At 37.3% G+C, this 26783-nt stretch overlaps 1 protein-coding gene across 2 annotated transcripts in view; it reads right to left on the minus strand.

The window, feature by feature from the left end:
• ASXL3 (ASXL transcriptional regulator 3) overlaps positions 1 to 26783 on the minus strand; it is a 121366-nt gene that overhangs the window by 43745 nt on the left and 50838 nt on the right. The window contains exons 4-6 of one of the 2 annotated variants that reach the window (XM_065753434.1): positions 20165 to 20273; positions 18708 to 18819; positions 7844 to 7965 (exon numbers count right to left, since the gene is read on the minus strand). In XM_065753434.1, the coding sequence (XP_065609506.1) occupies positions 7844 to 7965; positions 18708 to 18819; positions 20165 to 20273 (343 nt within the window). Of the gene's footprint in view, positions 1 to 7843; positions 7966 to 18707; positions 18820 to 20164; positions 20384 to 26783 lie in introns of those variants that run through there. The other variant, XM_065753433.1, reaches the window with a different exon arrangement.

Here is a 26783-nt window from a genome sequence, read left to right on the forward strand (position 1 = left end):
TCTCATTTAATGCTACTTAGGATTTTTTTTTCATTTTTCTTTCTCGCATCTTTTCAACACATAATGAAAAAATGCAGCATACAAACAAACCATTAATGCAGAAAATCACTTTCATTTGAGCTTAAATGCATGACATGCTGAGAATGTTAAAAATTAAGTTATTAACAACAAAGATAAGTAACAGTTGGTTGCATTAAGCAACACTGTCTCAGATTTCTATTTGCTACATAAATGTCAAGTCTACAGTCTGAAGCTCATATCGTGAAACATAACCTTTGATTTTTCACAGTTTATGGATCAGAAACAGAATGCTATGGAATTCTTCCACTCTGCCATGTACAAAACACATGCTATAATAAACTGAGAAGTCTACTGCATGAAATAAATAATTCTGCATTACAGTAATGGATCCTAAATCGGCAAAGACAAAACAGATTTATAGTTTATCACTGATTCACTTAATGCCACCATAAAATTCCATCCTTCTCTCATCCTCATTTTGTTAGTAAAATTAAGACAAGCTTTAATTCCCATGTTTCTCTTGAATTAAAAATCTCAGTGGCAACCTGTTTCATGGGTACACAGAACAGTTTAAAAAAAAACAAACACAGTGCAAGCGTCACAAATCAGGAAGAGTAAACATATTATTATTCCTGGGATGCCACCGCTTCTCATAGTAAATGTACACTGAAAGTAGTTACAGGCATGCAAATGTATAATTAAAACAATAATAAAAATCTCCCAGGGAAACAGCTACAAAATACAAAGCATCATTTCCAAAGCACGGAACAAATTAATGTGCTTCCAGCCAGACTTTTACACCACACGTAACAATACTGGCACTATGTGTATACAAGTGATCATTCGGAGATAAAGAACAGAGGTAGAATAACTGGACCTAGGGATTATTTTCAACTTATGCTAATCACTTGTAGATTGTCTATTCTTGTCCAATGCTACCGTCCTACCTTGTGATACCCCTATTTATTTTTTGGAATATAAATCATTTCTTACCCTGTATTTTTTTTTTTTTTCAGGTCTCCATAGTGCTCAAGGTCTTTCTGCACAATTACAGCACTCATTAACAACTGAACATTTCCCTGTGTTTTAACAAACATGAAAATAAAGCGCATGGATATTTGTGGTGTAGAGAGAATGTGTGCATTCCTGCACGTGTCTGCACACCTGCAAGCCAGCCCTGCCTTCTGAAGGGGTAAAATAATGCATTCACAGTTACAATTGCTGCAGATCGCAACAGAATGCAAAGTAAAATTTTTGTTTGCTTTCCCAACTACGGAAAAAAACAGAAGGACAAACAAAAGTGTAATGTGTTCAATGCCTGTTCCTCCTCGCATGTGAATGGGAATGACTATGACACATGCATTGACCCAGTGACATGTTGTTTTTTTTTTTCCTAAAGCGAAGAATGTACATAAAAAGACCAAAATGTTGCAATATTAAGCTAATAATAACTATCAGCTGCAAAGTACATTACAGAAAATCTGTTGTTTGACACAATAAAGTGTGTGTAGGTAAGGAAGCAGTCTGCATAATGTAGCTTGAAAACAAAATAAATATAGAAGTGTCAATACAAAATCTTGAAACAACAACAGTATTTTCTCTCAGGTCTTATTTTCAAACATACTACACTTGCAAAGGGTACAAAGTGTCGTGGGGGACTACAAGTCTGGACTACCATCCTTCAGATAAAAACATCTTGTCATATTACATCTCAGAGAAAGTGGTGCAGGAATTTACATTCCACTAATGTAAACAGTCAGAGTGTAATGACTTTATGCCAGACATCCTGCTCCAGCTTGTGTTCTGCCACATGCCCCTACACCCTCAGCATGAAGCTTTCTTGGGACCTACCCAGCAGTTCATACATAGGGATTTCTAGATTACTGCTTGTCAGTATTTTCTTGGAGGCTTCTGAGAAGAGTTGTGAGCTATTGCAACTCCTGCATGTCTCTCAAAAGGCCAACTATTTCTAGGATGCACTTTAAAATGGAGGCCAGATTAATTTTCTCCTGGGTCTTATTTTGTATGTTACACAATATTCAAATCAAAATCTGTTCTTCACATATGGCCCAGAAGAAGGTACTCACTTAAGAGACCCACTGCCAGTATATGGTAGGATCACATAAGATCGTCAGAAAAGCTTGACTGCCATGCACTGTACCCAACAAAATGGGAGTCCTATCTTCACTGAGAGTATTTGTCAACAGTACAGTACTTACAACTAATCCATATTAAATAGTTCTGTAGGCTATTTAAAGAAAAAACATTATCAGACAAATGAAGCGCTTAAATCTATACCACTGGCACCAGTTCAGCTGTCTGAGATTTCAGACAAGGAACAGCATCTACACAGCAGAAATAAGAGAGAGCATAGGGAGCTTTTGATGTAGATTTAAAACAAAGTTTATGTTCAAGGGCATATTTTAAGTGAAGGATCCTGTCTTACCGTGAAGTACAGTGGTCAACAACACTTCAACTTGGTAGTGTTCTAAAGTTGCTTTAAAATTCTTTTTAGATATTTCTCAGAGTAAAAAGTTCTGAAAACCACATTTATTAAAACAGCAAACATGCAGAATGGCTGCAAAAAGCATGCTATGCAAACAACCCATAAGGGAAAACGAATGAGCAAATGCAACTGGAAGTTAATTTTTAAAAAGTGGCACAAAAAAGAATACAGGGATCATGTGGATTCCTGCCCGTTTCTTTCCATCACAGGTAAGGGCTGAGCACCATGGGGATGACCCATAAAAAAGTCCCATAAACACTGTCTTGTGTCTTACCAAAGCACTGTGTTGAGCAGCTGGTACATGCTGCCCATGCATAGGGACCTTTAGAGGGACATACCGTGCAGCCTGCCTTCGGGCAATGCATGTACTCCCTGAAGAGCTCCTGCTGGAACTCTTGCTCTTCCAGCTTCTTTTCCCCATTATGCAGTCTCCCTGCCATAGTTTCTCTGTCCTCTTCCCTAGACTTGTCTTGGCAATCAGAAAATCAGTTTAGTTTAGCATCTTCAAAATTCCATTTTCCTGAATGCATTTTGTAAATTCCACTGTCCCTTCCCATGTCTCTCTAGTAGTCAAAAAGCAACACATTTTTCTTGTTTTTCATTTGTTGACAGGAAAATTTGTCAAGAATCATCACTTATGTTGCCAGACATCTGATCAAATGCTTCAGCTAGGGAGCCAGGATTCTCCAACTGTGGCCTCGGTAAATTTGCAGTATCTGAAATGAAACATAGGAAAATGGTTAACGTAGGCTCTAAGACAGTGCAACACATTTTCTATTACCAAGGAATTCAGTACAAGAAGCATCTCTCAGTTCACAGTGGAATTTCAAAGACTTTTAGGAAGTCACCTGGTGCTCAAAATCTACATGATCAGGTCATATTCATAATAATCTCCTCTGTCATCTTTATTTCTTCACAGGTAGAGATGGGAAAGGAGGGCAGACAAATATATCAGGCTTGTAACAGAACATATGAGTGAGTCGTTCCTCAACTGAGTCAAAGGACAGACACCACAGACAGAGTCATATGGATTAATTTATAAGGACAGCAAAATGCTTCAGGACAACTTGTATCTGGCTGTAATCAAGGAAAGAAATCCTAACAGAATGACCGTGGAGGGAGCAAGACTGGTGAGTTTGCTCCTTTTCTTCTCTCAAAGCAAGGTAAGAGGTATGCCTGAGCTGGAGAAAGGAAAGCAAATCCACACCAGTGTCAAGGGAGTACAGGATTCTACCCAGAGTGCCAACCTAAGCATGTGGACACCTTTGCCATTAAAAGAAAACAAACAAGCAAACAAAAAATCCTGATAAAATAGTCCTGTGAATTTGGACAAATCAGGGCTAAGTCATGGTCTGCACTACCCTGCTCCAAATTTTAATCTTCTGTTGCTTCATGTTATAGACTGGTTTCTAATAATATACATTATGGTTACGCTAGAAGAGTCGGCATGAAATATTACTTGGAGCTATACAGGTCTAATGTCCTATAATTCAGAAGCAACACATGAGCCAAATGGTAACTTCCCCACAGCTTTCTTATTGCTTGGGGCCTGAGAGCATCCACTGAAATAAAAAGGGATGTGGAGTTGCCACTTCTGTTATAAGAACAAATCATATGGATGGGTGCTTCCTTCTCCATGAGAAACTGCATCTACCCACTTCATGAATAAATTAGTGGCACATATTACAAACCCAGCCACCAAGCATGCAGACAAAGCCCAAAGTTAAGAAAAACAAAACAAAGCAGCAGCAGTAACATACCTTGAGTAGATTCCCTTATTTCCTGAGCTTGTCTCCTCCCAAACCCACTTGGCTGCTGTCTCTGGAGTTTCTGTCTCTACAAAGAGATCTGGATGCCCAGCACAGTCTCAGACATGTCCTGGTCTGTATTCAGATTCTGAGTCTGAATGAAGTATCCTTCTCTTCTCCCAACAGAAAATTTATGGGTACCCTTCTTGGTGCTGATTCCAAAGTGCCAAAAGTGAGGCAGGATTTTCTTCCATGTCTGAGAGGTCTAATATCATCCCAGACATCGTTATATCACATCTTCAAGTTCTTTATCCTTTCTTGGTACTGACTCAGGAACCAACTGGTACACTGATGGACAAAGTACTTGGCTATCACAGTCCAACAGACACTAACACCACCTCAATGTCCTTGATATTCACAATATGCTCACGTGTTACCTATGTGAGGTCAGTCTGCAGGTATGATCATTTCTTCTGATAAATGTTCCAAGAACATCTTGATAGATACAGACAAATCTGTACATAGTGAAGACTTCCAGAAAAAGTAACACCTCAAGTCAATGGAACAGAAACTGGACCAGAGAGGAGCATGGTAGACACTATGCCATGACTTGATATCCATACTTGAGTTAGCCTTGTCCAGAGCAAGAATAATTCACACAGTAGTGTGATCGTGTGCCACTGTTAGCAGATGCAGATGTAGTTCAGTACTTTTCTGGTAAGAGATCCTCATATAGGGCTGCATGCCAAAATCCTCAAGTGTGAAAATGAGGTAAATCAGTATGGAACTGATCAGTACTGATGGGAAATCAGTGTGTGACAGCGCGCCATGAACACCTTTTCCAATGTTACTAGATATGCAACAGCTGGGCATACATACCCAACCAATTCCAACAGCAAAAGGGAAATAATATCTTTAAAATCTGCCATCAGAGAGATGAGCATAAAAGACAGCTCTACATCACAGAGTCTTTTCTCTAAACTGTCATGAATAGGAACTATTTTCTTGGACTTGGCAACCAGATACTATTCAGGAGCAAAACTGAAACTTCCTCGAAAATGAAATAAGCAGCATGAAATACAATCGGTGGTGAAACAATTGAAATCCTTCTTCCAGCAAAATGACACTATGGAAGGTTGTGAAGCTAGAAAGTTTCCAGAATAAAATGGTAGCCCAGGCTTTTAAATGCGATGAAATAAGGTCTGAAGCCTGACACAGACCTTCTGAGAGTCCACAGGAACTGTGAACCTCCCTACCCTCTGCAAAGCACACCCAGATCCACTGCTACCTGAGAGAAGTCAAGACGAAGAGCCAGGGCTTAGAAAATGCCCCTTCCTCCAAGCTGCTGGAATAGCTCAAGAAATGCATTGTTGTGACTACTTTGATTCATGAGAACATCCTAAAATGCAGGTGGTCACAAGGAAACATGAGATTGCTCTTTACAACCTACACCCCAAAATACCTCTAGAATTCGTTAAAAATCAAATCATATGTAAATCCAGTATAACACTTTAAAGAGAATGACATGAGCACAGTGGCTAACAAGTAGATAAACAGTGGAGAAAAACTGCTGATTCAAGCGCCAATCTTCAGGCATACTTCACATTATCACCCTCACTCTGTCTTCAATTTTAATGGGCAACAAAACAAATACACACAAAATCAAGCTATTCAGAACTCACTATTTTTGAATAAATTGAGTAGGAAATGAGTCGAAAGATTATTTTGTAGATTTTCATTCCATGAAGACTGTTAAGTAATAGAAAAACCACAACAGCTACGGAAGACCACTTTCTGACATTAATACAGTGTATTAATGTAATGTATTAATATATTTATACAGTATAAATATTGCTGAGAGCAGGCCGATGGTTCATCTTTTGTTACCTTAGCCCAGAACCTTCAGGTTGGTAACAGTTAGAAGACCATTGCATCTGAATTTTTTATGTGTTCAAAGGTACTACAGACTGTCATTTGTACAAATTTTGTGTTATGTATCCGTAAAAGCAACAGAAAGATTGGAAAGCAAAATATTAGAATTCTAACAGTAATTTTATACGTTAAATCACTGCTGACATTTATTCTCCTCTGCTACCATACCAAATTAAATCAAATCTGCAGCATGCATGTGGCAGTAGCCAACATCTGAAATTTTAGAGGAAAAATAAAACTGAAGGTAAAATCCCCTACCACTCCACAATGAACACAGAGAAAACATTCTATTGGTAGTTGAACAAATAATCTCATACTCTGAAGTACAAGATCTAATTACTATCAATTTAATTAAAACTGATTTCTTTCTATCGATTACTTAACTTTCAGATGTTGCTCTAACCCTATCGCCTTAGGGAATATTTTCAACGATTTCCATCAGTGTTATGACTTTTTACATTAATTAAGCTATTTTGATTAGTTTGCTCTTTTTAAACTGTTCTCAGTGCTATTCATCTGCTAAGTGACAAATGACTGAGTTTAAACAGTTTCCAAAAAGTTGCATGTCTCTCTCTCAATGATCCGTGCACCTAGTGAGTTGCTTTGTGCTCACTGTCCAACTTTCCTGACCAAATAGCTGTCAGATCCCAAACTCAGAATCCTCCCCAGTCCTCAGAATGTGTAAGTACAAGAAAGCTGCTGTAATACTGGTCTATTAATTTTAGTGGATTTAAACTCAGACTCCATGAAAAACTAAGCATACTTAAACGTTTCAAGAAGGCAACATGGACAGGTTTTCCTTAACCTAAGCCTAAACCAACAACTCTGCAATAAACTATCCCATGAAATACTGTATCTCAGTTAAACATAACTAAGAGAGTAGTTACATGAAAAATAAAAGCAATGACATCTCATTAAGCTAATGTTTTTAAGAAGCTGTATTTCATTTTTTACAGTATTTCCATGAATAAAGCAGATTTCTACAAACTCAAAATTGAGGAGATACTGAGACATCTATTTAAATTTTATTCATTTATTTATTTGGCTTTTAATTCGCCCAGCTGTAAGCTGGACTAATTTGGCACTGTTGGAAAAGAAATTTCACAGTTATGCTCTCTGTTGATTACTGATTTTGAATATGAAGTTACTTTGTGAAGCTTTAGTACATTTCTTGCAGCCTAAGTCATCAGAATCCGAGGTTATTCAAAAACCAAAACCAATCCCACTCTTACGCATCGCAGTGTCAGATATAGTATGAAAAAGAATTACTAAGCAGACCATAAAGGAAAACTGAAGAGAAGTATATTGAGATTCTTACTATCTGTAGAACTTACTCAAAAATCTTTGTTTTACTTTAAGCCTCACATAAAGTTTTCAGTGTAAGTGCTTACATAGAAAAACCTGGGAAGTGATTAATACAAACAATTCTGCTTCAAATGTCAAAAACACAGTAAATCACAGGACCGCGTCACTGGAAACAAACAAACAAAAAAAAAAACCTGCAATGCACCATTAAACAAAACCCTGCAAATCCTCTCAGAAATGCCCTGAAATTCTGCTGACGTCACATTCTCACATTCATATCAGACATCCATGTGGAGGACAGCCAACTGACCTGCAGTCAGCACGAGCTTACCTGCTTAAGTGCTTTCTTTGTGTGCTGCTGGAAGGAAGATACTAGCTTGCTTTGCACTGGTGCATTTGTAAGGCTTGAATCACGATTGGAAGACATTTCTTCAGATGTCTGCTTTGGGCAAACTTTATAAAAAAAAAAAAAAGAATACTGTTATGGAGGTTATCTTCTCTGTATCTTTCTTGAAGAGTCCCAAGAAAGGAGGAAAAAAAATAGCAAGCACCTGGAAAACAAAAAGCTCGTTCTATGAAATTAACCTAATCTTGAGGTCCAAATGAGCTGAGAATCTGCTCATGCTGTAAATAAATGTGTTGCTTCAGAAACAGTTGTGCATCCCCAGGCCTTTTCTTTGCAGCAGTGGAGTCTTCAGGTTTTGCCTGTTGGGTCCTGAAAGTAACTGAAGGAGTCGAACAAGGGCTCTTATACAGAAGCCAGGCAGAAATTATCTTCTTCATCAAGTCATTTCTAATGGATTTCTATGTTCCTAAATGTGTACTTTATGTATAGAAGACACTGATGACCCTGTGCTCTAGAAATAGCAATGGCTTCTTAGGAGCCAGACTAATCCATTTTGTACGTACTTCTTGGCAAAAGTAAGAACACACGCTTGTTTAACGGGTAAACTGGAATATTCTGCAAAGAGGAATACTGGTCTCTCAGGTAAAACAAACTGCTATTCATCAGCCCTTTCAATAATACATGTTTTAATGAATAAATAGCACTTGCTTTAAACAGTTTCTTGACTACGTCTTGTCCGAAACACAGAAAAGTCTCCTTGGTAAAAGGAAATAAGAGGAATTATTTCTAAAAGTCCAGCTTTAAACAGATATGAATGCCTGGAGCATTCTGTTAATCAAAACAGTCAGCAAGCTTGACTAGAAGTGCTGGAAAAACCTTTTCATTCTTAATGCCTGCTATTACCATTACTCTTAGCAGTGCTTAAGACAGTCCAGTTAAAACAGAATGAGCATGGATCCAGCAACTGAGCACTTTTCTTCGCCCCTCTCCTCACAGTCAATTTAAGTCTGGCTGCTCAGCACTGCTGTGCATGCTGACGCATTTGCTTTGTGGTGCCCAGGTCTGCCCTACGTGATGCACCTACCGTAGCACTCAGAACATGCAAACAAGTTGCACAGACCTCTGTGAGGAGGAATTCTAGCCCAACCTTTCTGTTCACATATGGTTCTCTCCTCCAATCCTTCAATAGCACGTGCAGAGAACTGAGGGAGCACTTCAGATCCCTTGCCTCTAGCACTGTTTCATAGAATAAATATTTTAATGGCTTTTTCTTTGTGTTTGTAAGAAAAAAGGATAGAATTGAGACAATTCAGTTATCAATAATTAATTGGCAGCATAAGATGCAAGGGATATTAAACACTCCCATGCTGAAAGAAAAACTAATTAATACTTACCTCACAAACAGAGAATATATTCTGGTTTATAATACTGGCACTGTATCAAGATAATTTTCATATTAGCAGATAAGAGAAATCCAATTTCGTCATAAGATTTCTAACTGATATTTTCCAATTTTTTCTGTGTACTTGAAGCATTTGCCAAGAATTTACAAAGCTGCAGCACAAAGCAGCTTCTGAGCTTACGTTAGGATCGATCTTTTCCACATGATGAGCAAAGCTTACAATCAAAAACGACAACTTGAAGGAGCAGTAAATTGTCAGCAGAAAAAAAAAAAACAATACCTATTTCATATAATCTAAATCACTGCAATAGTGAAACTCCTGAGATACAGAACACCTAAACCAAATAAAAATCCGACACTTCAAATTACCCAGCTTCTGCTTTGTTTCTTCTTTACAGATACTTTCACCATTTTCTGCAAAGACTAAGAGATTCAAAGGCCTGAATTAAAAATGGAATAAGAGCACGAACACATCTCAAAGTTAAGGAGAACAAATTTTAAAATGCCTAAAGAATGGCAACTACTATATATATAACTCTTGCTCCTAAGAGAAGATACCACATGACTTATCATGAAGAATGTGTTTTTGTTCTCCAGTATGACTGATACTCCCACTATCCCACGAAAATTCTGATTTTCGTGACTTTGATTTTGGACATTATCCAAGTGTGTCCCCTGTTAATTTTGGTGACAAAGTCAATTACGGAAAGGTCTGGCAACACTAACTGATGATGCTGAACACTAAGAGCTATTAATGTATCCACTCATGATATGTCGTGGGAATAAACGTAAATGGGGTCCTACAACGATTTTGTGCTTTCATTCATAAACTCTTTAATGTAAATGAAAAATGAAATTGTGACAAGGTCTATCAGAGGCAGCACTTATGATCTCTATCATTACTTCAGTTTTGCATAAAAACAGTAGAACACTAGCAGTGTATTGCTTCCTCTCGCTTCTGCTTCTTTAAAACTTTGACAATTAAGTTAAATCAGGAAGCAAGCCTTGTTCTGCTGGGTGAAGCAACTGGAACTAAAACCTGCTGAAATCATAAACCAGCTTAAATAGCCGTAATCTCTCCTGCACGTACTGAAGGAATACCACTGGATAGTGGTTCAGTTTACTGCAACAACAAGATACTTCATCTTTTTGCAAAAAAAAAAAAAAAAGCCAACACAAACACCTAGTGAACAAAGTACTTCTTATTCCCATAGTCTATAATTAAAGACATAGGCATATGAGGCTGAAAGCTACAGCTTAATACATTTAAAACTACGTGGTGATTAGACAAAGGCAACTTCTTATTAACAATAAATTATTTTCCTTTTTAAAAGATATTTTCTACATTAAAAACAGTTTCCTTCAGATATTTAGTAGCTTAAAATAGAAAGAATCCATTTTAAATATTATTTTCCATGTTGTACTTCAATTTCTATTTCCATTTAAAAACAGCTTGATACGAGTAATGGTTAAAAGCCTAACCATCTATAGTAAATAACAGATATCACAGACTGTTTTCTAAAAATAAAAGAATACAAACACTGCAAATTTACATACATGATGCTAATTTATATAATTGTTTAATAGCTTATACAATCTATTCTCCTGATTAGCAAAAAAATAATACCCAAGTTATTAAACAAGCTTTAGTTAGGGGCATATCAAGATATTCATTGTTTAAAATACATTATAAATTATTTTTTCAATAGGAAATTAAAAACAAATAAGAGACAATTAATAAATTTGCTACTATATAAGTTGTGCTACATAAACTATAACAACATTTCCATATATTGCAAAGGCTGTGACCACAGAAAATTGTGATTACTCGTTCACTTAAATGGAAAAGATCCAGCTGCTTTTCTCTCCATGAGTTAGCAGTGAAAAAAAAAGGGGGAAAAATATAAGAGAAAAATATGCCAGTGTTTGAAGTGTACCCTGATGGCGCTATTGAAAAAAACAATAGTGACTTACAACTGGAGCTGGTATTTCTGTGAAGAACAATGTAAAAGAAAAACAAATTCAAAAGGAGTCTTTGATATGTATGTATGTGGACTTTGTTCATATGTAGGGCACTCTGAAAGTAATGCATCCTACGTATTTCCATGGAAACTACAACAGACACAAAGAGCACAATAACAACATTTGATAGAGCAAATTCTCAGCTACAAAACACTATTACTCAACATAGACACCACCATTAGCTAATAATTTTTGCCAGCAATGAACAACAGCCTGCATGCAGTGCTGACAAAAATCTGCACCTACTGTCTACATCTATTGTTTGATCCCCATAAGCATTCAGCAAACATCAATGAATGACCACGGGTGCCCTTATTTTCTGCAAGGAGTAATTCAATGACGCACCTTTGCTTCATACACATTTCCATGTCAGACACCATTGTGTCAGACGGCCCCTCTGCTGCCATCTGTATGGCAACAACAAGTAATGGAATATTAGTGGGAAAGTTCAACCCCTACTGCAATAGCACCAACATTTGCCTTGGATACTGTGGACTAACATAATAAAATATAAGGCATTTTTTGAGCAGCCCTCGTAAATGCAGCTTCGCAAAGCTGGAGCTACTTTATCCATAAGCTCTAGTTTCATTAATATTATCAGATCCATGTTCTCCTGAAAACCCGTATCAGTAAATAACGCTAAAAATAAACTCAATGCTGAGGAAGAAAAAAAAAAATTCTGAAAAAATGCAACAGATGAAGGAAAAATATTTGGGTAGCAAATAAGAAGGCTTCATCACTATTGCCACTGCGGAGAAAGAGAATGAGCAGTTTTAAGCCTACAGGGGGCATTTCCATTTAGTGGAGAATAATTAGGCCCCATTCTTTAAATCACCTTCTTTAAGGTCCAGGACTGAGTGAAGGAATAAAGCAAAAAGCATTTATTAAGCCATAAAATGTTAGGTTATGAGCTGGAAGAGCAGCTGGGTTTCTGAAGATAAGACCTCCTCAATGGGTGTTCAGAGAGTGTTAACATGAAAGATAAAATTAGAATTACTTAACAAAAAGAGCATGTTAAAATGTTTTCAACAACTTCCAGTTAAAATAACCTCCTCTCTTCCATTTTTCCAAGACTGGTTTTAGTAATTACTGTGAAGAGTTTTGATTTATAGAAATCTGCAATGTTACCTTTCAATTTCAAATTTTATAAAGTGATTCAATAATTTTATATTACTTTCTATATTTCTTCCCCCCTTCAAAATATATATATATATATGATGCCTACTTAAAACACACTCGAAGATCATGTTTCTTCGAAGAAACATTCTTTTGTAGGAATACAACTTAAAATTATTTGGTCTCATTGTTACTGAAATTTATTAGAAATAATTATTAACAGATTTATATAACTGAAAGGATAGAAAAGTTCCTGGAGTGCTTTAGGGGGCTTATTTTCCCCAAATAAATAGCACAATTAATTCTGATTTCAGACAGATGATACTTATTTAAAATCAAACCAGTAAAATCAACAGCATTTCACTTCCTTCTTTTTTATAGAAACCACAGCAGATGAGAACGATTGTTTACTAATGGCACATTGCAAAACTCAAATTAATATTGCTACCATATGCTGAAGACTACAGTCCTATCTCAAGCATAAAATCCATGCACACACTCTGGAGATATGAAACTTATCAGTCCCTTAGGAAAACACATACATGGAAACTGCCTCTAAAATATCCATAACATTCATTATTTTCCTTGGGTGACACACATCTATACTTGTATTGACATACATGGTCACGCCTTGCCAACATAGATGTACCAAGTAATTCACCTCCATCACTCTTTGATCTCTAGAGCCCAACTTACAAAATCTTACCAATTCAGAACTTGACTGTTGCCATCAGCTTTTGAAAATGAAAACCCGTTTGGGAGTTAAGTTAATTGCACAGCTTCACCAATGCAAGCAAAACCAGAAGCATATATCAAGGCCATGACTGTGACTATAATATTCTTTCCGAAAAGCAATACTTCCAGCATGAAATGATAAATAACAGTCAATCATATATTTTAGAAGAGGACATCAAATATCCTGTTAGGATAGTAGTTTGCACTGAATCACATCATAAGCTGAAGAGAATTTTGTGCCTAGACATTTCATAAATCTTTCAAAACTACAAAATCTTATTCCAAAGGAAGTCAACATTTTCCACTAAAAATGTAGTCTATCATCACTAAGTCACCAATTTCTAAGGCCTCATTAACTCTGCTGTACAGAAAAGAGAGCAGATGAGAAGACCTCCCTCAAGCTCTACAGGATCCTCTCATTTTCATGACTCTTACGCAGAGCCAATGAAACAAACAGAAGTTAAACTCAGTGAGGGTACAAAACTTTTATTTTTGAATTAACTCTGGCGAGATGAAAAAGTAAAATAAATAAATTAATTAAAAAAAAAACAACAGCAAATGTCTCTTTCCATCTCTTTCTTTTCTCTCTTTCAAATGTTTCCCCAAACTTAGTATGTTCAGGCCTCTTTGCCACTCTCCAGCTTTGAGAAGACCCTAGCTTGTGGCCAGTCGTTGCCATGCACAGCAGAAATACTCAGAAGAATTAGCAGCACCACTTACAAGAGAGAACAAGCTAAAGATGACAGGTTTGCCTGGACTGTGCCAGAAATTCCATTCTTGGAAAAAAAACCTGAATACAAAATATGGATTCAGCTTTCATATATTGGTGAATCTTCATTCCTTACAACAGGAGTAATCTAGCAACTTCCTAGTCAAAAAAGCACAAGGTGTCCAAGAGCATTCCAGTTATAAAGAAAAAATTTCAGGATTCTGCAAGAATCTGATCCTCTGTCATTCATCTACTACTACCTCTATGAAAACTGTGTAAGAATTAATTCTACTATTCTATTTTTGCAATTGAAGAACTTTCAGGAAAGCACAGTGCCTTCCTAGAGGAGGAAATTACATTGCTCAGCTCTGGTCAAACACGAGGTGCACAGTTTGGACACAGCCTGGTGAAGGAAGGCCGAGCAGGGAGGGCCACCTCCTCCATAGCAAGGTCATGGAGCATCCCACTGCTGTGGGTGAGGAGAACTTTTAAACAGCCCTTCTCCACATCTGGTGAATTACATCTAGCTTCAGAAACCCCAAGAAGCAATGCTTTTTTGAGAAAAGAACATCCTCTTGATTGACAAGAAAAAATATTATAGTCATCATTTTCTCAGGCAATGGAGATTGGGATTTTAATTATTTTACTGACTGTGCCTTTACATGCTGCCCCTGTGCTTGAGTGAAACAATTTCTAAAAAGCCACTGAAGAGTATTAAAGACATTCTGTAGAATTCCCATTCCATGTAAAATCAACTGTAACATAAACTATTTCTTTAACACATGTCTTGGGAGATGGTGGGGAAAGAGGAGAGATTTCTCCACAGCATCAACAAAAGCCCTGAGGTGTGGCTTTTTTCGTTACTGGTTCAGCAGTGCTGATGTGGGCTTGGAGCCTTTGCCAGGTCATGTATTTATAACTGTGAGAAACTTCTATAGTATCATGCTAACAAAATTGTTCAGTAGCTTGTATTTATACTCTGCCTACTGGGGAATAGTGTGATTCTTCTCTGTTTGAACGTCAGCTGCTACTTTTTAGTCAGAAAGCTGAAGACTCATTTAAATGCCCACAAAAGGACTGAAGCAGTTGCCAAAGTTCATCTGTGAGGGTCTCATACTCAGTTTCCAACTAAATAACTTTAAAGAGGTACTGTTTAGACCCTCACTAATAACATCTTCTGACATCTGATCACTCTAGCAGAACAGGGACTTTTGGACTCTAGCACACTGGAAACAAGCAAATTAAAAAATGCAATCTGACAACCAAGAATACTATGTGCAAACAATGTCCACTATTATATGCGCCACAAGTATTAAAGCTGAAAGGAGTTGTTATATCTATTGACCTTTTCTAAAACACAAGTCAGAGATTTTCATAAAGAGTTTTTTGTACTGGATGCTTTTAATTTATTTATTTTTTTAAGCCACAGATTACTTTCCTGGAAGGAAAAAAAATATCTCAGTTTCAGTGTGCACAGCTAAACTAATGTGCATTTCAACAGATTTGTTCTTCCAGATTAAATATTTTCTATAGAAATAACTTCTTATATATTTACAAACTGATCAAGTCATCTCCTCATTTTTGACAAACTAGACCAGCACACTTCAATTTCTGATAGTGATGGAGGTATTCAATCACTCAGGAGTTCTTATGCTTCTTTACTAAATTATTTCCTATTTTTCTTAATTCTTTCTTAGAAATTAACTGAATGCAGTACAATAATAATCATTTAACTAGTGCTGTACTCAGAAGAAACACTGTACCTACTACAATCCTTAATCTATATTATCAGCATTATAGTCCAAGAACTGCATTAGACTAATTAGCAAAAGCATCTAATTTGTACTCATTTCCTACTGTGATCTTTAACCGATTTTCAGATTTACTCACTTAATTGGATATACATGTACACTGCACAAATATGACCTTTTTGATTTACCTTAAATTCCAATAAAACTCATGTTGTCCAACTATAATCATTTCCATGGCAATCAGGAGGGGTCTCAATATTGTTTATTATAAATAAATTTAATCAGGAAGGATTTTATACTTTTCAAAAAGTATCAATGAATGTCTTGAATATAAAAGGGTCATATTACATTCTCAAAGTAACACCATTTTGGATGTTGACTCCTACTCCTTTGCAGATCTACTAACTTTTAATTTTCAGTCCACTTAGAACTGGTTGCATTTCTTTGTCATGCTGCTGTTTTTAAGCCAAGTGTACACTAAAAACATAGAATCACAGAATTGCAGGTTTTGGAATGGACCTCAACAGATCATTGTTTCCAACCCCTCTGCTAAAGCAGGTATCCTACAATAGATCACACAGGTGGACATCCAGATGGGCTTTGAATGTCTCCAGAGAAGGAGACTCCACAACCTCTCTGGGCCATCTTTTACAGCGCTCCATCACCCTTACATTAAAAAGTACTTCACGTTAGTATGGAACTTCCTATGTTCAAGTTTACACACCACCTAATACATTTGCCTCCCAACTCCCTTTGAACATTTATAAACATGAATCAGATCTCCCCCTCAGTCTTCTTTTCCCCACACTGAACAGACCAGAGTTACACAGTCCCCATACAGGAGATGCTCCAGGCCCTCTACCCTCTTTGTTGCCCTCGGCTGGACTTCTTCTAGGAGATCCCTGTCTTTTTTGAACTGGGGAACCCAAAAGTGGACACAGCAGTCTAAATGTGGACTAACCAGGGCAGAGAAGAGGAAGAGGATCACCCTTCTTGACCTGCTGACCTTGCTTTTCTTAATCCCCCCCAGGATCCCATTGGCCTTCTTCATCACAAGGGCATACTGCTGGCTCATGGCCAGCCTGCTGTCCACAAGAACACCCAGGTCCTCCTCCACAGAGGTCCCCTCCAGTAGATCATCCCTTAACCTGTACTGATGCATGTAGTTATTCCTTCCCAGGTGCAAGACTCTAATGTCACTCTTGCTGAATCCCAACAAGTTCCTCCCTGCCCAACTCTACAGTCTGTCCAGATCTTGATGAATGGTAGCACAGACGTCCGGTGGGTACGCCTAACGGAATTCTAAATATGTATCAATAGATGCCTTTAGCAACAGATTTTCAGCCTCAAGAAAACCTATTGCCAAACATGCTTAACAAAACTAATCTCTATATCAGCTGCCTGATACAAGATACACCGTCTTCAAGTCCTTATTGATCTCACCCAGCCTTGGCCTGCCTAAATACAATGTAGACTCACTAGTTTTTCAAGATTCCCTAAAGAGAAAACATGAGGAAATGTTCTCAGCTTTAAAAACAATCTAGGTGTATCGTAAATGACTGCTGTATCCTAAATAGTTTAAAATGTCTGATTTTAACAGCTGCTTTTTCACATCAGCAGAAGTGCTAGAATGATTTTTATTACTGCAAACTGTGAAAATAGTACACAGCCTCCACGCAGTCAAAACCCAACAATTTTCTACTTCTGGTATTCTGACACCATTATTTATATTCTGTTATTCCTAAATAATTGCCATGTTCTTGCCACTAATTTTGTCTGTTCATGAGAAGTATATCTACTTCCAGTATCTGTATTAACACTGTTTTTCACTGCTGGATTCTTCTTGTGACTTAAGGTAAGTGTCCATCAACTAACTGTCTGAATCTTAGATGGGGACATTTGAAGAACCACAAATATTTACGTACACTTCATACATACAGTGTAGACTGCATACACAAAGAAAAACTTAACTTAAGACCAGAAAAAAAAATAGTAGAGTTATTTAATAATTCACAACTGTTGTTTTTCATTCAGGCTTCATAACTTAACCAGCAGATTCAAAGCAATCTGGCTTAGGTAATTCTGCTTGCTATTCCTATCACAGAGCATTTTGTGATTTTTCATTGCTATTAATGAGCAATGCTAACAGTATCAATCCTGCACAGCTATAACACTGAAGCCAAGCAAGTCACCCAAGATCAAACAGGAAATCTGTAGTAGAAAAAAAAAATAATCCAGGAACTGAGCCTTTTCATGTCCTTGTTGTAAACAGGACACCTCCTCAGCATATATGAAGTCAGCCAAAACAGAAGGCTGAATATCAGCCCTGGGACAGTTTCTAAGCAGGTGGGCAGATGAGAAACAATGAAGGAAAAGGGCAAGTTTATTTCAGTCCCTGCAAAGTTTTATTTTTACATAAAGTGCTCACTTCACAAGCACTACCTGAGAGTACCTCAAATACGAATATTCATTTCTATCACTTGAAAGTCATTTTTGATGACTGAAAAAAATGCAATTTCTTTATGTGCAATCGTTACCTTGCAAAAGTGAAAAAAAAAAAGATTTCTAAGGCATTTTCCAGTCCCTACAATATTTCTGATTGTCATTATTTCAAAGAAAAAAAAGTCACAGGCAAGATTCAAAACTTCCACATGTTTTTATGGAAACATGCAATTCAGGAGAATCTGAAAGAAAAGAATATATAAAATTTTGTCTTGTAGCCACAAACAGTACTGAGGGACCCTACTTGCCCACGCTGAAGTCAGTGAGGTACACCAGCGTCTGGTCATTGCAAGTTTAAAGTCTACAGGGCAAATTACTCAATAGCTATGGGACCTAGAACAAAATATTAAACAAAAAGTTTATCTGCTCAGTACACACCTAACAGAACTACTCACTGCCTTTGACAAGACAAAGACAAGTAAATTAAGGCACCTAATGTTCCTTGCTTTCTTTATAAGGCCACAAAAGCTAAGAGGACACTCAGAAAAAGTCCACTGCATGCAAAACATTACCTATACTCTTTAGAAACCACACCAGAAAAATCTTAGGTAAACAATATTTTTCTTTTCTCCCCAAAACATGTCATCTTAATATTGAAATTAAAACACCTACCACCATTTTCTTCTCCATTATTATTGTTTGTCTCAGCCATTTCAGTGCCATCTAACTCAGATTCACATCCTAAATCCAATGTTCCATCAGTGGGGCATGTTGATTCTTCTTTCTGCAGTTAAAATGAAAAAGAAAACTAAAATTAACACGAAAAAAATCAGATATGATCCTGCTGCATCTCCAGAAATAGATTACTGCAGTATACTCATATGCTTACATTAAAAAAAAAAAGGAATGAAAAGAAATATGCTTGTGAGTTACTCCACAGAAAAACATAAAAACAGACTTTCATGAAACAACTTGCAAAGTAAAACCAAGAAAGCTACTTCGTGAAGTCAAAACATACTCATATTTAAAAACTGTCAAATTAAATGCAAGTTCTTCCAGTTCTTATTTATTTATTTATTTATTCAAATTCTTTTAACAGAAACAGCCCTGTTTGGCTGTTAAAAATCCTAGCCTTTGAGCTGAGTGTCCAGAATGCTGCAGCAAAACTCAAATCCTTTAATGTTTCTTTTTAGCTTTTGCCTGTTTCCTGAATTCAAATAGCTAAAGCAACCTGGAGCTCACGAGCACGGGAGTGATTGTGAATAGTTGGGTTTGTGCCAAGAATATCTCCAGATTTAAAGCAAAACAACAGCATTTATTTTAGTAAATTAGGAAATGGAAACCTATTCATTCGATCTCAGATACAGAATGTTTAGTTATCAGAAGCAAACAACTCTATATGGTTTTACATTTTTAAAATCTTACATGTCTGCCACAAATTACAGAATAGCCTTCCTTTCACTCCCTCCAGCTTCAAATTTTAATTAACTACATTTAGGCGGCCAAACAGATAATCTCACTCTAGTTTCTCTCCTCTACTTCACATTCCTCCACTCTGATTGTTAAGCCACTCTAAGTTTGATTATGTACAGTAAAATAAATGTCATCCACAGAAATACCCAAATACAGATCGAAAAAAGACAAATAAAGCAGAAGAAACAGCACAAAGGCAAAACTCCATCACTGTGACTATATTCTCTGTCAAAACTAATGATGCAAGCAGGAAATTTAATGCCGAGTTTTATTAGACTGATGAACAATTTTTCACTGTTCAAAAATCAAACATTAATGCAATTATTTAACAAGAAATTCTGTGATCATCTTCATCTCCCTGTTCGGAAAACAATGGCTTTTCTGTGAACAACTCTGAAAAATCAGCATTTTAGTTAAGCTGCGTGTTTTTTCTACTACATGCCAAAGTCAAGAACATGTATACGCTTTCTAGGATAAAACATTCAGTGTTTACTTTCATTACAAATCCTTTTAAAAGACATCTGAAAGCAGTTAGTAGGACTATCAGGTCATTTCCTCTCCAAAGAATCTAATCTGTTTACCTTTCTATCTATTGAAACATTCATAAAGAGGATTAATAGCACTATGCACTTTCTATTCACAGCATTTAAACTTACTTTGAGAGCATAGAGTCCCGACTTCCCTGGGATTTTGAAGAATGTTCCATCACCTACGCGGGTGTTAGTATGAAGCATTGCATTCAGGCAAGCTAATGGAGAAGTTCCACTGAAAAATAAAATTGTGCAAAAATAAAGCAGTCCAAGATTGAGTGCGTCTTGTAAAACTATTCCCTCAGTCTATTTTTTTTTTTTGTTAAATCATGCTTGCCTGGCTTTTTTTTTGTACTCCTTTTTCTTAGCTTTTTTTTTTTTTTTTTTTTTTTTTTTGTTAATTCTCTCAACGCTGAAAACATCTACATTACAATAACAGGCCAGTTTCAAACTTAATCATATGCATCTGTCCCCTAGGCTCGAGGCAAAAAGTCTGTGAATTATAATTACGCTTTTCTTCATACAGCAACCAGCTCCACATTTAAAGAGAACCATAGTCCAAATATTTATGTGAAATTACTTCGTAAATAACACCATGAAGCTTCATTTTTAAAACGTTACAGACAATGTGGCTGCCGCACATGAATGATCAAAACAGCACCAAGTTCAAGGGCAGCTGCATCCTATAGCATAAAAGGCAACAAAAGAACAATACGGAGCCAAGGAAGAACACATTAAAATTACAAGTAATATATAGTTAAGCCTTCTCCTGGCTTAATGCAGTCAGCACACATTGCTATGCATAAATATAAGCACGTTTATATGATTCTGTGAAGCACTACCTTTCCTAATTTTAATTGTTTTAAAGATTAAGAGATTGACCGACTCAAGGTAGTAATTAAACATGATATCATTGCAGAATGCACGTTAAGGGACTATTTAAATAGAAACACAATGTGTAAAGAAAAAAAGAAAACTTGTACACAAATCTCTTAATTAAATATGCATGATATAGCAGAAAAAGAATGCAAATGTTTCTACCCTGGATACACCCATACAATTGTGAAAAGTTGATATCAGAAATGTTTTATTTCATTTTAATTTTAAAATGAAATGATACTACAAGATGTACAGATGCACTGTCACAACTCTGTCCTCGTTTACTGACTCCTGTACACATACTCTGGGACTGACTCTGAAACTGTGCTTCCTCCCTGGGGTCATCAGCCTGCACGCACGCTTATCTTGAGCCACGTAAATATATTCCACTTGGTTAAGTGGAACAATGCCTGCATTAAATTTAGCGTGCAGCTAAGTATTTTAGGATTAATTATGTACTCAACTAGAAGGAAAGATCAGGGCTTCGGAAGTCCATCAGAAACAACTGCTCTTTATAATGCAATATTGTTAACAAAACATCTTTTTGAAAATCACAGGACTGAAAGTGTCAGCTTTCACAGTATGCTGACACTCTGTGTTAACTCACACAGCTCTGTTACAATATTCATCCTTCCTGCATATATATAAATTTAATGGCAAGACAGGTAATGTGGGAGAATCCCAGAGCGACAGAATCCTTAGAGCTGGAATGGACCTTCAAAGGTCATCTAGTCCAACTCCCCTGCAATGAACAGGGACATGCACAACCAGATCGGGTTGCCCAGGGCCTGATCCAGCCTCGCCTTGAAAGTCTCCAGGGACAGAGCATCAACCACATCTCTGGGCAACTTGTGCCAGTGCCTCACCACTCCCACTGTAAAAGACTTTTTTCTTATATCCAACCTAATTCTTCCAACCTTAAGCTTGAAATCCTTTCTCTTTATAACTGCAGCCTGTCCAATATAATTTATTTACTATTGGTCACCCAGCATATCACATTACTACACCCAAAATCAAAAGTACAGGTAAAAATGCTGCTAGTTGATAAACACATCAGCGATTTAACATAAATACATTCTGTAAGTATTCTAAATATGATCACCCAATATGAACATTCTAAAAAAAAATTGTTGTTTCTTTTTCTTTTTTGTGGAGCAAATAAAACTAATTCCACATCTGGTTTTAATATAATACTGTAACATAATATAAAAATAAGTATTGCAGAAATATAATGATACTACTAACAGTAGCACAGAAGATACTAAGAGATTTCATTTCAATTGAATTTAACAATTACTTTAAAAAGTTTTGGAATATGTAGTATACTTCTCTTTATACATTTTTCATATTGTATTAACGTTTGACAAGCAAAGACACAGGCATTTAACAGAGCAGTTCTAGCTGCATAATTTCTTCCATATGGTAGTATACACAACATGAGGCAGTTTAGACCCTCACAGTCTTGGATCTTTTTAGTGGAACATTATCACAGATTAAGACTTTCTCTGCAAGATGGAAAGAACTTGCTGACTCTGCAGTGGAAGACAAACTCCGTATATCAACAAGAAATAAAACTGTGCATGCACATAGACAGCGATTTGCTTCAGTCCCCTAGCCCTACGTAGAAATGATGTATCCCTCTCTTATTTTTAGATATCATTAAGCAATTAAAATGATACATGATGAATGAACCCAGAATAGAGGATTTGGCAACATCTCATGACCACTACTGTGTTCACAGCAGATATCTTAATCTTCAAAGTCGAGCCAACTGGCAAGTGGACAATAGAAACTACTCTGACTTAGAAAGAAATCTGCATCAGCTACTGAGCCAAGAGGTACTTTAACTACTGTTATGCTTGTTTCATGAAGTTACGGATTGTTTCATATCTGCAATTCTGTTATGAATTGTTTCATATCTGCAATTCTGAAATAATTTGCCCTGTAACTAAGGGGCTGTATCTGCTCTTCTTGAAAAGTGGACTTGCATGTGTCCATAAGGGGGCACAAACAAAGCACACATCCTTAATTTGCAAACAAAATAGTAATCTAGATGCTAGCTAGCAGCTCAAACTGGAATCTCATGGTGTCCACTACCACTGCTATTCTGATCCATGTTAAGCAGTCATTTGTCAATTCTGTAAGCACAGGCACCCTTAAAATTCCCAGTCATTACCCACGAGGGCTGATGGAAATGCTTACAGTACATGTTATCACAACACAAAGAACAGCATTTAGAAAACCCAGCAATCAAAGATCCCATGACGCAGACTGATGTCTGAATCATAGGGTAGTATGTAATACTTATTGCATGCTTTCTAAATTCTCCCCAGCCTAAGCCCATACTCACCTTCTAAGCGCTGCTGGTATACATTAATAGAGCAGATAAAGATGGTCAAATAAAAGGCTATGAGAATCTCTGAATGTGAAATGCTGCACAACTTCACCAAAGTCTTCTAAACACTCCAAATTGGTTCAATTCTGATTTGGTAAAATCAAACTGGGTACAAAAGCTCCCTACTTTGCAACTTGATATCTGTGAATTTTTATAGCCATAACATATTTTAATCCAATATGCTGAAAGCTTTGTTGCCATAGCCTACACGAGGAATATATTTAGCATCTACAGCCTTCAGAAGCTGAACTATATTATTTATCATCTCTTGGGTGAGACTTCTTTAAACCATTGTGATTTAAAACTCATACGTATATATAGCGTCACCTCGTGTAGCATGTATTTAAAATTTACCATTTTCTGCTGGTGTGTTTATTTTATACAAACAGTATACCTATACCCGCACAGTTTTAGAAACATGTTTTGTTTTTTTTTAAAGTTACTTACTTTCTGCAAAGGCGATACGGAGTCACAACAACCAGCAACATAGGAAAGAAAAGAAAATACTGATTAGCCTTACAATACAGAAGTTCTTAATACAATCTAATCGTTTAAAAGACATTAGGCAATTCAGTGTTTCAGATATGCTCTTCCTCAGAATCACTGTAATTTGGAAGCAATCAAGGATCCTTTCAAATAACATCACAAAATTCCTGTACATTATAAAAGCAAGATTCTCAGCCCAACTCCCCAGTCCAAAATATCCAACATTTTGTGATTCTGGGCTCCCTCTACTGGTCATGCAGCTGGTGCTATCTAAAGCCAAACTCAACAGCTCAACTCAAAGCCTCAATGGCCACCACACAGAAAGCTCTGTAAAAACATGCACAGCAAGAACAAATTTCTGTTACTTTTCTCCTCTGACACCCTTCCCAGAGAAAAAAAAAAAGTACAAACAGCAGTAAAACCCACAAATTATTTGTATATTTAAAACTTCTCAAACACGTACTTTTATCAGAAACCCTGAGAACTTCTATGGTAATACTTTTAATTCCAATGGCCTTTGGTGGACTGCTTGATAAGAGAAAAATGATGATCTTGGAAAATGAGATGTTTTAAATACAGAAAACAAGATACCTAAAGCCAGCCTGTCCCACCAATACAGTGTGGCAGGCAGAGGAAGGAAGCACCATGAAGCTGTGCACACAGAGCATCCAGCCCCAAAGCAGCCAGCACTTCATGTCCCTCAGCTCCATCCTAGAGCTTCCCAGGGTTCCCACTGGGATCTTAAATGGAACTGCAACTGCTGGAAGAGGGGCACTTCACTGCCATAAATGTGATTATTAATTTTTGTCTGCAGCCATCTGCTCATCTCACACAGATCCAAAAATAGTCACAAAGCAAAAGTGAAAGCAAAAGGGTCCATAACTGATTTCTAGACCTGATAGGAAGTCACACAGATGAAACAGGCTTATCACACTTGTAAATTATATCAAGGGTTTGCAAATACCTTGGAAGAAAGACTTATAGTTAGAGATTCCTCAGTGAACTGGAGACAGAGGTTAAAATCAGCAACATGAAAATCAGTCAAAAGAAATGGTAAGTGCTATACAGAATATGAAATGAAACACCGAAACTACAGATATTCGTGGCAAGTCAAAGGGAGAGACACCAGCTCAGTGAAATGAATCAGAAGGTAATGATAGCAGCATGACTGTATTAACAGAATGGGTCAACTGGATTGTCATCTGAGAGTCACAAGAAGTAAATATTTGGTTACGTGCTAGTGGATACTTGTCAAATGCTGGGACTACCTAATAAGAAGTGTAGACAAAAAGTAGAAAGCCTAAAGAAGAACACCATGGTAACAAATAAGAAAATATAACTTATGGAGAAAGGTTGCCGAAAACATATTTGTGTGATTCAGTAGAATAAAAGTAAGCATAACTACAACACTTTTTGGAAGTCAAGGGAGATAAATATTCTTCATGACCACTGGAGGAAGAAAAGGAAAGTTCACAGGTTGTCTGGAAGTGTGAAAGTAACTGTTATTGTTATAATCAACACCAGAACGAGACAAGGAAGTTTGTAAAATAACTTTCATCAAAGGATTAAATAAACACCTGTCCTGGCCGATTCACATACTGGAACCTGTCCCAGTCTTAACACTGGTATTGAATGACCTCTTGAGAATGAGTCCAACACAGCCTCCTAGGATTCTTTATCTCCTTATTAAATAGAAATGTTAAGCCCGGGACTTCATATACTTTTTCAGACAGGCAGCTGCTGCCCTGTCGACAGCCATACCTGATGAGCAGTGCTGCTGCAGCCCTGGCGCTGGGGCTGAGGTGAGCTTGTCCAACCCAACCCAGATGGAAGAACACCTGTGTGAGAACTTCTTCACAGTTCAGTGACGGAGCAGTGGCACAGCTGCACAGTGAGGTAGTGAAGTCTCCTTCTCTGGAGACATTCAAGACCCACCTGGACGCCTACCTGTGCAACCTGGGCTAGGGAGCTGCTTTGGCAGGGGGTTGGACTAGATGATCTCTAGAGGTCCTTTCCAATCCCTACAGTTCTGTGATTCTGAATGGGAGACTGAAAAGACCTTGAGACATTGATCAGTACTTAAGTGGCTGGAATGGGATGGAAGTGCTTACTTCAAAGTGTCTGGTATGATGCTACATTTTGGTTCTAGGAGAAAAACAATTTTGATAACACATCGATGTTTATAGTTGCTTCTGTTGGGTTCTGGTTGACACTGAGCTGAACATGAGTCAGTGCCCAGGTGTCCAAGAAGGCCAATGGCATCCTGGCTTGTATCAGAAACAGTGTTGTTAGCAGGAGAAAAGAAGAGATCATCCCTCTGTACTCAGCAGAGTTGAGGCTGCACTTTGAGTATTGTGTTCAGTTTTGGGCCCCTCACTACAGGAGAGACATTGAGGCCCTGAACCGTGTTCAGAGAAGGGCAACAAAACTGGTGAGGGGTCTGGAGCATAAGTCTTATGAGGAGCGGCTGAGGGAGCTGGGATTGTTTAGTCTGGAGAAGAGGAGGCTCAGAGGAGACCTTATTGCTCTCTACAACTAACTGTAGGGAGGTTGTGGTGAGGTAGGAGTTGGGATCTTGAAGGTCTTTTCCAACCTTGGTGATTCTATCATTCCATGATTCTATTCTATGCTAAGCAGTGTTGCATAGAACCAAGAATCAACCATTCTCAGCAAAGGGCCCAAGGAGCTAGGAGGGAACAGAACTAGGGCAGCAGACTTAGACTGGCCAAAGAGATATTCATACCATATGACATCAAGTGGAAGGAGTTTTGAAGAGACTGGGAGTTGATCCCATTCTTCCACTGCTCAAGGGGCTAGCTGTGGTGAGCAATTACTTAAGCATCACTTGTTATATTCAGTCACGTATATATATTACAAATACTATCTTTTTCTCTATCTTAGTAAATAGTTTTAACTCAACCCTTAAGTTCCTCTTTATTTTTTAGTTCTCTCCTCCATCTCACTGGAAAGAGGGGTAGTGAACAA

Source organism: Cyrtonyx montezumae, unplaced genomic scaffold, assembly GCF_038088225.1.
Source record: "Cyrtonyx montezumae isolate F1298 unplaced genomic scaffold, pur_monq_1.0 scaffold_8, whole genome shotgun sequence".
Classification (NCBI taxonomy): Eukaryota; Metazoa; Chordata; class Aves; order Galliformes; family Odontophoridae; genus Cyrtonyx; species Cyrtonyx montezumae.